The following is a 15,694-nucleotide window of genomic DNA, read 5'->3' as shown; positions in this document are numbered from 1 at the left end:
GTATCTTTCAAATTTGAGACAAAGTCACTTGTGAACTGTGCTGATGGCTCGATGCATCATAGTGCGTGCATGCTTCTCTACTTTAAACAATGGCTTTCAACAGCTGCAGCGACATCAAAATGAGGTGAAAGATATGCCTAGACTCTGGTTAAGGTGGCAGGGCTGTCACTAAGATGGATGGTAAGGTTTGTTTAGGAAAGACAAATGAGAAACGTTATGTTCCTCTCAATTCTATTTGAAGACGTACCGAGGAAATTCTGCACACTAATTCTCTCTTTAGCTTGTCTTTTCCCCAGTGTCTTTTTTTGACAATATTAGAATTAGAAATTCTGCTAAAATGATGATGTGAGTCATTGTCAGTGGATAGAAGGCCTTTTTTGAGGTGTTTTTATAATGATCTAGCTGCTTATCCTCATGAATGTATGGTAAATTAAGCAACACGTGAAATATTTGAATCCATGTAGTTATTCATTTACTTAATAATCCAGATTATTTAAAAATAGACGCACCCCTGAGTCTTACGAAATGTGCATCCTGAAACAAACAGTCTGTAAATCCCTATATTCCTTTTCCCAGCAGTGATTACAACAGAATGATTTATGCATTCCAACGCTCAAAAAACCTTCTGACTCCTTCTAAGCTATATTGGAATACGATATTGCAATGCTGTCTTTTAATGATGAAGTCTTTCTGGTGAATCCAGAGGAAATCCCCTCTGGCTATGTAGACCCAGGCACAAGGAGTAGTAGTAGTAGTAGCTCAATGCTTCATGCTATAATCAAAGACTCAGATTGCTTTTGAGCTTAGTGAAGAAAAAGCAGTAAATTATTATTGCCCTTTTAATCTTTGGAGCTTTGTTTTGAAAAAACGGAATTTAGAGGATAGGGGTTCAAACTAATGTTAAATTCTCTGTTATACAATGTGGGTGTGCTGTATGTGTATATATGTGTCTGTATGTGTGCAAATGTGTGTGTATGTATGAGTGAGAGAGAGAGAAAAGAGGCCCTTAAGGAAACCGACACGTCTCTTATCTTTAATGAACAGAAACCCACAAAAGAAACAGCAGACATTCACTGAATAGACCAATTGACATGTAAAGTAAAGACCTTGTTGATAAATTGGTTAATTTTTAATTACCTATCACCTCTTCTCATAATCCACCGTCTGTGATGATATGCTAACCCACAGTTTCCCTAAAGGCCTCATCATGGGTCTGTATCACTCAGGGATACGCTAACGAATGCAAACTTTGATCTCTGCTGTATTTTCTTTCTCTCCTCCTCCTCCCAGGTTCTCTCCTGTTTCCCAGGGCTCCTCACGTGTGCTAGTGAGCACACGTGTGTGTGTGTGTGTGTGTAAGAGAGAGAGAGAGAGAGAGAGAGAGACAGAGAGAGAGAGAGAGACAGAGAGAGAGAGAGAGAGAGAGAGAGAGAGAGAGAGAGAGAGAGAGAGAGAGAGAGAGAGAGAGACGATGGTTCTCCTCTGGTTCCTCAGGCTGGCTCTGGCCTTGCTGGCCCTTCTGCCCCTCTCCTCGCTGGGCTGCCCCTCCAGCTGTCGCTGCTACAGCCTCACTGTGGAGTGTGGATCTCTGGGAGTCAAAGACATCCCACAGGGGATCCCTGCCTTCACTCAGGTCAGTTAGCCTATCCCACGGTTCATACTGAGAGTTTAGGATGACACTAGCCGACCACAGCTATTATGTTCGATCGCTTGATTGGAGTCCCTCCCATTACATAAGTAGAAGTCAAATATGTTTTTATTTGTATAGCCCTTTTTTCAAAGCAATGTCACAGAAGGCTTCAAATGCATCCCGATTATCCAAAACAACTGCTCAGTTAATTGATGAGATCCATTCAAACCACGGGCTAATGTCCTGATATTGAGTTAATGAACGATGTCTTCGAAAAGCAATTGCTTGCACAATAATCCTCTATTTAGAAGCCCTCAGCCGTTATGCTAATGTTGTCTCAGGGTCAGACCCCCAGCATTACTGCAGGATCATGCATATTCATTAGGAGACGACTGCGTAAATTGTTCTGTTGACCTCTGTAACCCATTCTATACAAATCGAGCCTCATCCTTCTCTGCTGGGTTTGAAAATGTGATATCATCAACAAATAGAGCATGATAAAGGATGGAATACATTATGCATTTTACACAACAATTCCCATTGACAGGTTGCATTATCTAAGTAGCACTCTTCTTCAAAAGTTCAACAATAGCATGTTTGCTCGTGGCTTAAGCAGGTATGATAATGTGATAACCAGAAAATAGTTTTACATTGTCTCAATGTCATTCTCCCCCCCCTCCAGACCATCTTCCTCCAGGACAATGCCATTGTCCAGATCCGTCTGCAGGACCTGTCCAGGCTGGGCTTTCTTCACTACCTGTACCTCCAGAACAACAGCATCTCAGCCCTGGAGCCCGGGGCCTTCCTCAGCCAGGGCCAGCTGCTGGAGCTGGCCCTCAATGGGAACCTCATCCACCTGGTCACAGCAGACATGTTCAGGGGCCTGGAGCACCTCCGGATCCTCTACCTGGCTGGGAACCAGATCACGCAGCTTCAGGACCACACCTTCAGAGGCCTGCAGGTTAGACTGGCTAGCTGTGATCATGAGGTTGATGATATTGATGATGATTATCGTTATAATGATCAATATGACAACTATTATGATGATGATCAAGATGATGATAATGATAATGGCAGATAATGAATAATGTGCCCATTGTTATTTTTCTTTTAAATACATCAGGCCGCTATTAATAAATGATTTCAAAACACAGAGGGTGGGGTAAAAAGACAGTGTAAAGATCAATGTGAGCATCAAATCCCAGTCCCAGGGGATTGGGCTGTATGAGTGACTTCCTCAGAGCACTTCCTCTGTACTAGAATGTAATGCCAAGCACCATGACAGTGACGGGACGTGAGCACGTGTTGAAGTCGTGAGGAGGGAGAGATCAGGGTGACAGGAACAGCTGCTGACTCCCCATCCCCTCCCCTCCCTGGCTGTCTGTGTCTCCTCACAGCGTCTGCAGGAGTTGCACCTGCAGGAGAACAGTGTCGAGGTGCTGGAGGATGAGGCTCTGTCTGGCCTGTCCTCCCTGGCCCTCCTGGACCTGAGCAGGAACCGCCTCCGCACCCTGGGCCCCGCCTCCCTCAGACCCCTGGTCAGCCTGCAGGTGCTGCGTGTCACAGGTGGGAGGGGCCAGTTTAGGGCCTGTTACTAGTGGCTAGGATTTGACCGTTCTTTTTAGATTCCGACATCTGACAGAATACATGATCAGACAAAAAGAGACACAAATCCTAAACCTCTGCTGTACTCTCCTCCGCCCACCCAGAGAACCCGTGGCGCTGTGACTGTGCTCTGGCTTGGCTGCGTACTTGGATTAACGAGGAGGGCCAGCGTCTGCTGAGCTCGGCCGAGCGGCGCCTGCTCTGCGCGGAGCCGCCTCGCCTCTCCCACCTCAGCCTGGTGGAGGTGGCTGCCAACAGCCTGGTGTGCATCCCCCCCGTGGTGCAACTGGAGCCCAGCCATCTGACCGTGAGGCTGGGGGAGAGCCTGCGTGTTTCCTGTCAGGCCTCGGGCTACCCCCAGCCCCAGGTCACCTGGAGGAAGGCCGCCCACAGCAAGGCCCAGCTCTCCCCCCGTGGCCTGTTGCAGGAGCAAGGGCCTGAGGCAGACTTGTTTCGGTTTGGGTCCGGGGGGCTGGTGACCGCCCGGCCGAGACCGAGGAAGTTGAGGGACGGAGCAGATGGAGGAGGTGTCCATGGGATGGTGCGAGGGACTGAGGAGGGTGGAGAGCGGGACAGCTTTGACCCAGATACGGGCAGCGGGATGTTGTTCCTTAGCAACGTAACAGTGGCACATGCCGGCCGCTATGAGTGCGAGGCTTGGAACCCTGGGGGAGTGGCCAGGGTGACCTTTCACCTGGCTGTCAATATGTCCTCCTCGTCTTCCTACTCTGCCTTCTGGCCTCGTCTGCACTCATCCCCTCCCTCTTCCTCCATCTACCACCCAGAGGTTGTGGACGTGAGCCAAGAGCCTCTATATGAGCTAGAAAGCATGGACTTCAATGCCTTGGGCTCAGCCACCCAGACAGCAATCGCCATGGGCATCTCATTGTTGGCGCTCACCGCTCTTCTCCTCCTCGTCATGATCTACACCCGCCACCAGCAGCGCAGGAAAGAGGAGGGCGGTGGCTTCTGCGGCAGCAAGGAGGAGAGCATCCTGTATGTCAACGACTACTCAGACGGGCCCACCACCTTCGCCCAGCTGGAGGAGTACCGCGACGAGCAGGGCCACGAGATGTTCGTTCTCAACCGTGCTAAGCCTGTCTTGTCGCCGGAGCCAGCCTTCACCATGCTCAGTGGCTTTGGCCACGGGGGGCTGAAGGAGGCTCTGTTGGAGCACCAGGGGCTGCAAGTACAGACACTGAGCAGGTTAGGGGGGATGGGGCCACGAAGGAACCCTGCAGAGGGAGGTGAGGGTCCCCCCGTAGACCCGGAGGGAATGCTCATCAATCAGAGTCTGCTGTTTGACACGCAGGTTGCCTACGAGATCCACTGTTGAGAGCTGATTGGCTAGAGGAGGAGCAGGTGTGAGTTGTGCTCAATTGAGGCGATGAATTCCTGGAGAGAGAGACATTGTTCCAAGTGTTTCAATGTGTTATCCAGCCCTGAGGCTGTGTGGAGGTCTCATGCTGGACTGGTTGACTCGAGATCATGGAGGATTATGGAGAGACATGTATTTTGTATTTCCACTGAAAACATACTACTGTAGAAATATTTAGCAAACATACATCATCTACATTAGAGATTTGGACATATTAGACATGGATTGCACAACACCATTGTTATTGTTGTCAATTGTCATATTTAGTGGAACACTGTAAACAAAACCATAAATGAACAGTAGGTATCGTGAGGTCTTTGGAAAAGTGATATACTATTTTGTACTCATGTACTGTATAATTCTGTTCTTTGTGCAACTGTTATCTCATTTCTAAATGTGTTGTTCTTCACCGTAAAGTACTGAGTGTACTGGAGTTTATTGTACTGGAGTGTACTGGACTGTTTTGTTCCATTTCTCAAACTAAAACAGAAATCAATGTGTATCATCACACAATGTTGTCAATCAATACAATGAAAGCACTGGTCCATAAATGAGTGGCTGTGAGGGGTAAGCTTTATATAAATGCAACAGTATATCTTTAATACTTTTTGTATTCCTGATTTCCATATATACAGGTGAATTCCTGACTGGTGTATTCATTATTAGTATTTTCTTAAATACTGTTACATAAATTAATTTTCCAAGCACTATTCCTGTAATTATGTGTTTTCATAATTCAATTTATTAGATTGACTCGTTGACTTAGTTGACAAAGTTCAGAAGACAACAATTTAAATCTTTCAGGAAGAAAAATAAGATGTTGTGTTTTTTCCTTCTTTGCTAATGCCACTAAACATTCTCATCGTAATCCTTTAGTCCAAACTGATGCTTATACTCCCTTCATCTGCGCTCAATGGTTGTCATGGTTACTTGGGAGTTGGTATAGTAACGAGGTCAACACATGAATCCTTGGGGGACCCAGCTGATTGTAGTCCAGACTTATGCATTATCTAGAGCCCTATTGGAGCCAGTTGTATTCATACACAACAGTACCCCTGAGCTAGTCTAAACTAGGCATTACATGAACAAACCTTTGAGGAAGTATATTAAACTCCATTATCTCCGATCTGAATCATCAAAAAGCCAAGAACAACAATTACGTTTAAATTAGTCACACTTCAATTATAAATGGGTATTCATTCCAATGCCTATTGTATTCACAAACCTTTTGAACTTGTTTATAAGGCAAGTCTTTTATACATTTAAATGCACAACAGACTGCAAATATACGTGATTTTGGCTACTGGGGAGGGGAGAAAACAAGCATTCTATAATAAAAATATAGTTCCATACATCCCTCTAGTGGTGAGGACCATGATCTCTTCACCAACGAGAGCACAAGGTACTGCTGTGAGGTCCTGAAATGAAGGAAGCTGGAGGTTTGTGGTTTTGAGCAGGAATCTAATATATTGGGGAGCAACAACAAGAACCTTTTTTATTTGTATTCCTCTTCTACAGCTGCAGTGTCTGTGAAGATATCCTCTACCAGCCAGCTCCAGTCAACCTTGGAATTATAAGGTGTGCTGTTACTCACCACCCAGAACTGATACACTTTTGAACTAGGAACTTTCTGTTCGTTAAGGGCCCAACCATGAGCTATTCCCAAATGTTTACTCAAACACCCAGTGGGTTATACAAGACTACCGTATTTGACCCCGGGCAGTTTTATCTCTACAATTCTGTATGGATGATTGAGTGGGTTATTTAGGCTGCAAGGCCAACAAACGACTCACACACCTAGCGTAGATAACCTTGTCGCGAGCACGCCCAGTCCACACATGAACACATACACAGTTATTTATTTGATCCACAAGCACAAGGTTGTTTTGTGAAGTATATATGGGTAAGAAGATTCTCAGACGATCAATAATCCACCCAACACTCTCTTTATTTGGGGGCGGTGGTGTATACTGCGGGGCCATGGGGGTCAAGAAGAGACAAGACATTGAAGGCGGTTTTATAAAAGCAATATAAAAGTAGCAAAAGATTTATTTTCCTGAAAGGTAATCTAAATGTAAATTATATATAAAAAGTTGTTACAAAACCCTTAGGTACGTTCATAACATTTTTTAAAGGCTGTTAGCAATCATAAGATGCCATTATTTGCACTTGGCAGTTTCCAACTCATATCATCATCATTGTTATTATCTACAGTACATTCTAACAACGTCTTTGATTGATCCAAAACTAGATTGGAGTTAGAATACTTGGTGTGATCCAGAGTTGAGAAACACAACCGAGGCATTCTGCCAGTCTCCATCACCTGGATGTTCCTGTGAGAGATCAATGAAAAAGGATCAATTTGTCATTTCAACCACTTACCCATTGTTTTGTTTGGGTTTGACTGTGAAGTACAGATGCAATCAACATCTTTAGGGGCAGACACAGACACCAAACTGAAGGACTTACACTGAGTCTTGCTTTGATTTCCATGGCCCGTCTTTGTCTCTGTGTCTTCCCTGCGAATGAGACAGTGTCATGGTTACCAAAAGTATAATTAAGTCTGTTCAAAAGCTGTTTCCCCGTCCACATAAGAAAATATGAAGGTGGTCAGGACAGACGGAAAAGAACAGGCCTTCCTTACTGTAGTGGTGCCACAACTTAAAGGACAACATCACCAGGGCCACCAGGATCACTATGACAGCACACACCATCAGAGGAGATTCCATGAAGTGCCTACAACAACACAGCCACAACTCAGAGGAAGACCCCAACAAACACAGCAGACTGAAAGGCGATAGTTAGCGGGGGGTTTGGAATCGTGTGGAGAACACATCAAGTGTTATTTGGAGAAGCCATGTGAGTACTAGATACACAACTGTATTTGCTCAACATTGTCACTGAATATGTACCTCTGATAGTCCCAGTCCTTAACGATGGGTTTGGTTGAGGGAACATATGTATACCGAGAGGTTGACTGGGGCTGGCTGGTAGTGGCTGGTAGTGTCTTCACAGACACTGCAGCTGTATAGGAGACATCAAATGAACTTAGGATTCTTTCCATGGCTCTCCAAGCTATCATGTACAATCAGAGATTTAGGACATTCACCACGTTTCGCCACAAGCGTAAAATACAAAACGTGAAAATCAGACTTTTACTGATTCACTTCATGAAAAGCAACTTTTAAATCCTATCTTACACATACTGGTGGTTACTCGAGGGGTGACCATGATGTGAACAGACATCTGTTGCTGTGCAGCAGCACACCAGTACCAGCCCGAGTCTCTCTTCTCCAAGTTCTTGAGGGTGACGGAGAAACTTCCTTTCTTGTCGTCACTGATCACCACCGACCTGTCCTTGTAGATCCCGGACTCGGCATCTGTCACCAGACATGAGCTCCAGTCCCCACTTCGGCACCACTTCTTCTCACTGTCTCTGTTACAACACCAAGACAGCAACTGGGTGTGGATATCACGGTACATGTGCTGATGTTAAACTACATAGTAGCCAAAATATATCTCGAATTTGGTGTACAATTTTGTACATATCGTAGTTGTTCTGTAGAGATAGCCATTTACTGTCAACACTACAGTCCTACAATGAAAGTAAAGCTGCAGTACCTGTATTTTTCACTGTACTGACATTCAACAGTGACACTGGTCCCTTCCTCTCCACTCAACCTGCTGTTGACCACTGACATACCTGTACAACCAAGCCAATGCTTTCAAAACACACCAGCACACATTTTGGCCTACACCAATGTAAGTAATTCCAACTAGAACTACTTTTTCTAAGTACTAAGTGCTTTGCTACAGTGTTATAGTTATACTTAACCCGAAACAACTTGTTAGGGTCCAATTACTCACCATGAACAACATCGACATGCAGGGAGGCCGCAACATCAGCGCTCCATATGCCTCCCACCTCCACCCCGCACCAGTACCACCCAGAGTCCTCCTCCTTCAGCTCCCTCATGGTCACGGTGAACACAAGCTGAACTGGGTCATCAAATATGGCCACCTGCTCTTCAGAGCCAGAGGACCGAGGGGTGTCTGTGCGGGCCAGGCTAGTGCATATCTCCCTCATTCGACCCCTGCACCAGTATTTGACATAACCGGCGTACTGTGGTTCATAGTGGCAGGGGATAGTGACGGAACGGCCCCCAAGCACGGCCAGGTCTCCTACAGTGGTTACGATGCCTAGAGAGACTGACGGAGGGGAAGAGGGGAATACAGCAGGTATTAATATTATTAATAAACTGAATCTGGATGAGAATCATGTGGTTGGTTTTTCAGATATGAGCTAATGCAGGTCAAATGTAGTATTGCGTATGGCTTTTCTATAATAAAGAAAGGGAACAGCTAGTGTTGGTCAATCTAAGGGGCCCTGGGTAACACTGGAGGAACTTACATTTACTAATTTTAGCAGAAACTCTTATCCACTTCTGGTTTCGTTTTAGTTAAATATAATTGTTTTGCACTTGCACATGCCATCATGTTAACATGTTTACATTTTTGGCAGACGCTCTTATCCAGAGCGACTTTTTAATTGGTTAAACAAAACGATACATGGACACAAATCTAATAATTCCCATTAGATTGACAATAAAAACCTTACATTGATACAGCCTCCTTTTAGAAGACTTTAAGATAGTTCTACACATAAAGTTTTAAAACCTATTATGCTTGACCCATCCGAGACATGGTTGGCTTGACATTCCATATCAGTTATCATTGTGTTTGATTAGGCCTATGTCTTTGCTGGATGGTGGAGAGGGCCTTGGAAAGAGAATGAACTCGTCTGTCGCTGAAAATGTGAGCATTTCACTGAATTTTGGCACAATTTTTGTCTTGGAGAGATGCGGGGGAGTAAGGAAAAGACAACATACAAGGAATTCCAGAACATAAAATATGGCGCTTCAAAATCGACCTATCCAAACATCATGTTCTTCATCAATCGTGTGTAATGACAGATAAACAAAGGTCTGCTTAAATCGTGCACATTCTCACCTGAATGTAAAGACATGCCTTGTCTGGTGTCTAAATAATTATCCCGCAAAACAAAACATTCTTAAAATATAACATCGTCTCATCCTACCTGGAAGACACGAGAGCAGGGCTAGAATAAAGGATAAATGCATGTTCCAGTGTCAGAAGTTGCGGTTCAGTTTGAAGTTGGTCTTAGTCTGAAGGACACTTCGTTCCGCAATCCCAGTAATTTCCCTCGAGTCACATGACCATAGAAGATGGAATCCAGATGTTGAGCATGTTACCAGCTCGGTGGATGATGACTGGTAGCCTACATAAAAAATACAAACCCCTAGCGGTTGCCCAGGCTGGTTCAACTCCGGCTGTACATGCAATTCCTCATGTCTTGCTTGGGCTCATGTCAATTTGTCAAAGTTGTCATGACTAGTGCAAAATATATCTCAACATTTGCTTCTAGTTTTAATGATATCATCATTGAAGATTTTGTAACAATGTGTATAAAAAGGTTTTGTGGTTAAATAGCTGAATAGTATGAGTTTGGAAACTGGATGTCATTTCTCTTACTTGGGCACATTTGCAAGCAGTACCTAGCTTGGCAACTTCAACATATTCAACAGGGACAATACATAGCAGTGCTCGATATTCCTAAATGTTGCTGGTATAAGGGAAAGTGATTTTAGATGTGTGTTTAAATAGTGCTAAAGAGCCAAACTGCCTGTCCATTAACATATATACAATAGTTGTTATTTACTTGACTAATCCAGTCCATCAGTTGAGTATATTTTCACAACATTGTGTTCCACTTGAAATCTCTCAGCTGGTGCATGTTTAACACAGATCTCAAAAGATAACACATAAAACAACCAAGAACACAATATTCTGTTTATTTTATTTGAGCCTGTCTCAAGTGCAAAAGGGGAATGCATAACAGATTGGAAAAAGTAATAAAAAAAAACATCTCTACACATCAGTAGGAAAGATTTGTAGTTTCACTTTCTGCCACTTTTGCATCTAAATACAGGGTGGTGGTGGGATCAATTAAGCAAATTATTGGCACAGTTGAAGAGGAGCTCCAATGTCTTGAATGGTGATCTTCTGGAAATGTACTTTCATCTGAAAGAATGAAGAAAATGAAATGGTTTTATGATAGAAACAAACACTCGGGTTATGGTTACATAGTAGATTGCTCTTTTCATGAATAAACAGAACTGGAAGCAATGCAGTGTCTGGACTACCTCTATACACACACCTGCTGAATCGGGCCTGGTGGTTTCTGGGGTTCATCAACCGATGAAATTCATTACAACAAGATGAAGCACGGTGTGAGCAAATAGGAAGTCAGCGAATGCCCTCTCCGGGGAGACGGACAGGAAGTCACCTTTGTTCTGAGGGTTGATCTGGATACGCAGACACACTGAGGAAGAACGGGCAGACAGAGTAAATACAATGCAACACCATTAATATTGCTAACATATAGAATAATTGTTCACAGCCTTATAAAATAGATGTATGACTGTGGACTTTGAGTAGGAACGTACATCTATGTTGTGTAGTACCCAATTATTTAATGATAAGGACATAATTGTATTCGGCATATTTTAGAGATGACCAGAGCTGTGTGCAATAAACACGAGACATGTCAGCTAAATCATTCAGTGTTTTGTGGGCTGAAACAAATGAATGCACTGTGTGAATCGAAAGAAGGGTAAAACACATAATAATTGGTCCCTTTTAGCAAAATAACCGAACATTGTTGACTGACTTCAAGCAAGGCCAAGCCAACTACCTTGCTACTAGCTTCTAAAATCGGCGCTAGCTTAGCACCCAGCCTGCAGCGACCTTTTCCATTCAAAAAAGACAAAAATATCACACAATGCATATGTAATGAGGGCCAAATGAAAGTTGAACATATCTACATTACCTGCGAGAATGAAAGATCCGACGCACGATATGAAGCCTGACAAAAAGCTGTTAAATGGGAAGGTCCCGACAAGCAGACAATATAGGAACTGCAAGGCTCCTGTGAGTAAGATGTACAGGAGATACGAGTCTACTACTTTCAGCTTAGTCGGCGTAGTCGTGGTGTACTCTTCCAAGAACCGAGAGACAACCGATATAACTGAATTAGACATGACTTCGTTTTGGTTTAGCTAGCTAGATTACAATTAGCTAACCGATGTAGTTAAATTGTGCTCTTTTCCTTGTTAGAATGAAATGACGTGTCCACCCCGCAAGGAAGTTGACGGAAGATCCTGTGTGTTACAGAGAATACATTCCGAATTTCATCCTGGTTGAAGTCAGCTGATCTGGGAGCGAACTTGTTACACAACTCCACGAGCCCGAAAGGAGATGTTCATCATTACACAAATCCTGCTACTGTACCTTAAAGCGTGATAACCGATGTGTTACTATTGACGTATGTTTCGCTATTATAGTTTGTATTTAGTCATCGGAGTATGTCATGGTATGGATTCGACTACAGCTCAAATGCAAAACGAGACTGAGACAGAGTAAGTACGATGATGGTTATAAAACCAATTGACCCTCCAGCAGTCACCCAGTTAGCCTACTGCTTCGGAAAATCTTATTAGAGTCAGAATATCAGACATTTTATACAACCCAAATGGTCTTTTGGTCTGTAAATAATAACTGCTTACTTACCGTATCGGTCGGTCGATACGTTAAAGCCTCAGTTTGATATTTTACCTCACTCTCGGTTAGTAAGTTAAAATAAATATATAACATACTGCATATTGTGGCGTATTATGAGAACATTGGAGTTCAGTGGAACTTATTTTGTTTGTGACATGCATCAGCCTAGGTCATAACTCTAGGGTCGCATGACATTAACTAGTTACTGAAAATATATTGTATTTGTGTGTTCAAGAACAGTGCACCAGTGACATACTGAGGGAGCCAGTTATTGTGAGTGACACAGCACTTTTTGCATCGCGTGTGAATTATACAAAAGTACATGGTTGTAATTATTCTGCCCCCTTCAGAGCTAATTAGGCGTATTACCGTAATTAATATGGTATCTCCCACATGCGGGGATTAGCTCACTATAATCCCAGTTCTCGAAGATTGATCCAATATGATCCTTCAGCAGTGGTTGACAACAACTTGGTCCAACTGTTCCTTTGTGTGTGAAAGTTGTATGTAGAATGAATCACAAGCTGGTATTCAAATGGGCTTGCCTTGTTTTATAAGTAAGATAGAGCAATCATGTTCAAACTCTTTCTTGCCGACCTTTACCCTATTATCCCAGCTTGCTCTGCATTGCATCTGCAGCATTCACCTTACCATAATAATTATAATAATGTAATATTCTCATCTTTCTTATTTCTGCCACTGCCGGTGTGTGAATGGGTGAATGAGAGGCAAATATGTAAGCGCTTTGGGTGCCACTAAGGTTCAAAAAAGCACAATATAAATGCAGTCCATTTACTTTCTCTCCCCGCCTGTCTCACCTTCCGTTTAGTCTTTTCTCATTCTCTCTATTTGTCTTCTCTCTAACTCCTCTCTCTCCAGGCAGAACTCAGGGTGGGGTTGGTGGCCGTCCTGGCGTCCCACATCCATGTCCCTCCTGAAGAGCACAGAGGCCAAGATCCTTGCCTGTGAATACGTCTCTCCTCGTTTTCTACAACATCTATTCGTGTAGCAACTGCAGTTCACTGAACAATAGTCTCTGTTATAAATGTGACATATGTGTCTGTGGGATCACTGACAATTGTCCAAACATATGGTTTACACTCTTTTCTAGTGAAATCCCAAACCATGCTTGTTAGGATTGATGCATTGTTTGATAGCCGAGTTTATACAGATGGACACTGTGTGGGTTGTTTACGTTTGGTTTGGTCTGTCCTATATAGGTATTCAAAATGATGTGTGGGCCAGGTTTGTGACCTTACCCAACCAGAACAGGATATGGACCCTCACAGTAACTAACAAGACAATCCGCAAACCAGTTGAGCAAGGTATTCTTAACAGCTGCTGAAGGGATAAAGCCCTCATTGATGTTTAGGCAAATGCAAGTGTTAAATCAGTAGTAAGTGTTTCCTGGTCTCCCCCAGCTCCTAAGAGTCCAATAGTCATGGTCCATGGGTTTGGTGGAGGTGTGGGCCTGTGGATCAGGAACCTGGATGCCCTGAGCCGGTCCCGGCCCGTTTATGCTTTCGACCTCCTGGGCTTTGGTCGCAGCTCACGGCCCTCCTTCCAGTCTGACGCTACGCTGGCAGAGGAGCAGTTTGTTGAATCCATAGAGCAATGGAGGCAAAGCGTAGGCCTGGAGAACATGATCCTGCTGGGCCACAGCCTGGGGGGATACCTGGCCACCTCCTATGCTCTCCAGTACCCCTCCAGGTGAGTGGTCGAGGCTCATCTTCGTCACTGAGGGTGAAAGGATCTGTGTGAATGATCACCACGCTGTAGAGGAGATGCACATTGGCTTCTTGCTGTGTTACATACTGTAACACAATGACTGAGAGATCGTTTTGTTGGTCTGCCTTTGTCAGGGTGAGTCACCTGATCCTGGTGGATCCTTGGGGTCTACCTGAACGAGCCCAGCCTGAAGAGCAGAGCCAAGCGGGACAGGGGTCAGAGGTCAAGAGGCCAGCCCCCCCTCGCTGGGTGAAGGCTGTTGCCTCTGTCTTCTCTCTGTTCAACCCTCTTGCAGTTATCAGAGCTGCCGGACCATGGGGTGAGAGATATATTGTCACTCTGGATAAGAGCGTCTGCTAAATGACTAAATGTATATTGAGGAGAATGTATTGCTACGCTATGCATGATTCTTGCAATGTTTCTTGTGTCTGCTTTTTACTAGCATTTTGATGTCCCCTCCTATTAATCTGTTCTTTTCTCTATTTATTTTGATCCTTTCCTCAGGTCCTGGCTTGGTGAATAGATTCCGTCCAGACTTCAAGAGGAAATTTGAGGACATGTTCAACGATGACACTATGACTGAGTACATCTACCACTGTAACGCCCAGACCCCTAGGTAAAGACCCCAACTTTAAGCAGCTCCTCATTATACTGGATCTGAACACGCGTATACACAGAATACATCTTCAACATCCATTATTTTCCTCCCTTTTCACCCGTGCCTCTGTGTCTCAGTGGGGAAGTGGGCTTCAGAGCGATGTCGGGGTCTCTAGGCTGGGCCAAGAAGCCTATGCTGCAGAGGGTCCACCTGCTGCCCCCCTCCATGTGTGTCAGCATGCTGTACGGATCAAACTCCTGGATGGACAGCTCTTCTGGGGACAAGATGGTCAAGATCAGGGGCCAAAGCCACACTCGTGTAGTGGTGAGTATGGGACATGAGTTATCAAATGGATTATTATATCTGTTTTGAGAATTGAATACAAAGATATGTACAGAAGATTGTAAGTTTGGGGCGCATTCATACCTTGTACCTCATGTATATTGTTTTGTCTATCTCTCCTCAGTTGGTAAATGACGCTTCTCATCACGTCTATGCTGATCAACCCGAAGAGTTCAACAAATTGGTCCAGAATATTTGTGACTCCATAGACTGAGTATGTTTGTGTGTGTATGTGTGTGTGTGTGTGCGTAAATGGTTAGACTGAATGTGGGATCTTGTTTGATTTTGTTTTGCACATGGTATCGGCCGAAAGTAGTTTCAGTGCTACCGTTACACAACCTACATGAGTTGGGACTCTTGAAGTGAGTATATTTGTGACTTTAATTGATATTCTACAGCTCTGCACTGAAATATCTGTGTACACCCCAACATTAAGCTCTTATTCAGAAAACCTTTTATTACATTGTATACAACACATGGTCAGTTAGGGAAACTATCAGCCTGTTTTGTAATATAATTGTGTTGTTGTTGCATTAATCAGATGTTTAATTATATGCTACAATCAGTATGCAATATGGGTTTGGGGATAAAACATTATTGTGAGGTATACATATATGTGTATATGGCCAATGCCATCAAAGCATGCTTTGATCATGTGCCTTGGTTTGTCATTAATAATAAATACATGATTGTTACATATTTTCTGTTTCTACCTCTAATCTGTTTAGTTCCCTTTGACAGTTTTGTTTTGCATATTATATCACAGGTATTA

At 43.8% G+C, this 15,694-nt stretch overlaps 4 protein-coding genes across 7 annotated transcripts; 2 read left to right on the top strand and 2 right to left on the bottom strand.

Annotated features, from left to right (window-relative positions):
- Positions 1 to 1,392: 1,392 nt before the first annotated feature.
- On the top strand, positions 1,393 to 5,323 carry lrrc24 (leucine rich repeat containing 24). The gene is made up of 4 exons (XM_084707879.1): positions 1,393 to 1,633; positions 2,313 to 2,591; positions 3,028 to 3,196; positions 3,340 to 5,323. Exons 1-4 carry the CDS (start codon positions 1,472 to 1,474, stop codon positions 4,569 to 4,571), a joined length of 1,842 nt encoding a protein of 613 aa, XP_084564005.1. The 5' UTR covers positions 1,393 to 1,471; the 3' UTR covers positions 4,572 to 5,323.
- Positions 5,324 to 6,454: 1,131 nt separating this feature from the next.
- pigr (polymeric immunoglobulin receptor) lies at positions 6,455 to 9,857 on the bottom strand. Of its 2 annotated transcripts, none has more exons than XM_084706627.1 (8): positions 9,712 to 9,857; positions 8,481 to 8,822; positions 8,235 to 8,316; positions 7,814 to 8,049; positions 7,526 to 7,637; positions 7,258 to 7,349; positions 7,083 to 7,132; positions 6,455 to 6,946 (listed from the first exon to the last, which is right to left on the bottom strand). In XM_084706627.1, the coding sequence occupies exons 1-8, from the start codon at positions 9,752 to 9,754 to the stop codon at positions 6,872 to 6,874; spliced, it is 1,032 nt and encodes a 343-aa protein (XP_084562753.1). In that variant the 5' UTR covers positions 9,755 to 9,857; the 3' UTR covers positions 6,455 to 6,871. The 2 variants fall into 2 exon arrangements, with proteins under 2 accessions (XP_084562753.1, XP_084562754.1); XM_084706628.1 differs by having other exon boundaries at positions 7,820 to 8,049.
- A 613-nt stretch (positions 9,858 to 10,470) lies between these two features.
- Positions 10,471 to 11,849, bottom strand: dad1 (defender against cell death 1). Of its 2 annotated transcripts, none has more exons than XM_084706630.1 (3): positions 11,524 to 11,849; positions 10,838 to 11,016; positions 10,471 to 10,715 (listed from the first exon to the last, which is right to left on the bottom strand). In XM_084706630.1, the coding sequence occupies exons 1-2, from the start codon at positions 11,732 to 11,734 to the stop codon at positions 10,886 to 10,888; spliced, it is 342 nt and encodes a 113-aa protein (XP_084562756.1). In that variant the 5' UTR covers positions 11,735 to 11,849; the 3' UTR covers positions 10,471 to 10,715; positions 10,838 to 10,885. The 2 variants fall into 2 exon arrangements, with proteins under 2 accessions (XP_084562756.1, XP_084562755.1); XM_084706629.1 differs by having other exon boundaries at positions 10,852 to 11,016; positions 11,524 to 11,845.
- A 62-nt stretch (positions 11,850 to 11,911) lies between these two features.
- Positions 11,912 to 15,621, top strand: abhd4 (abhydrolase domain containing 4, N-acyl phospholipase B). Of its 2 annotated transcripts, XM_084706626.1 has the most exons (9): positions 11,974 to 12,112; positions 12,490 to 12,527; positions 13,134 to 13,219; positions 13,475 to 13,579; positions 13,676 to 13,964; positions 14,117 to 14,301; positions 14,487 to 14,598; positions 14,718 to 14,904; positions 15,047 to 15,621. In XM_084706626.1, exons 3-9 carry the CDS (start codon positions 13,180 to 13,182, stop codon positions 15,134 to 15,136), a joined length of 1,008 nt encoding a protein of 335 aa, XP_084562752.1. In that variant the 5' UTR covers positions 11,974 to 12,112; positions 12,490 to 12,527; positions 13,134 to 13,179; the 3' UTR covers positions 15,137 to 15,621. The 2 variants fall into 2 exon arrangements, with proteins under 2 accessions (XP_084562751.1, XP_084562752.1); XM_084706625.1 differs by lacking the exon at positions 12,490 to 12,527 and having other exon boundaries at positions 11,912 to 12,112.
- Positions 15,622 to 15,694: the final 73 nt, after the last annotated feature.

The sequence above is a fragment of the Hypomesus nipponensis genome, chromosome 10 (genome assembly GCF_054491055.1).
Source record: "Hypomesus nipponensis isolate SF chromosome 10, ASM5449105v1, whole genome shotgun sequence".
Classification (NCBI taxonomy): Eukaryota; Metazoa; Chordata; class Actinopteri; order Osmeriformes; family Osmeridae; genus Hypomesus; species Hypomesus nipponensis.
The sequence above is the reverse complement of the archived record's forward strand: the minus strand, read 5'-3'. Positions and strand labels throughout refer to the sequence as shown.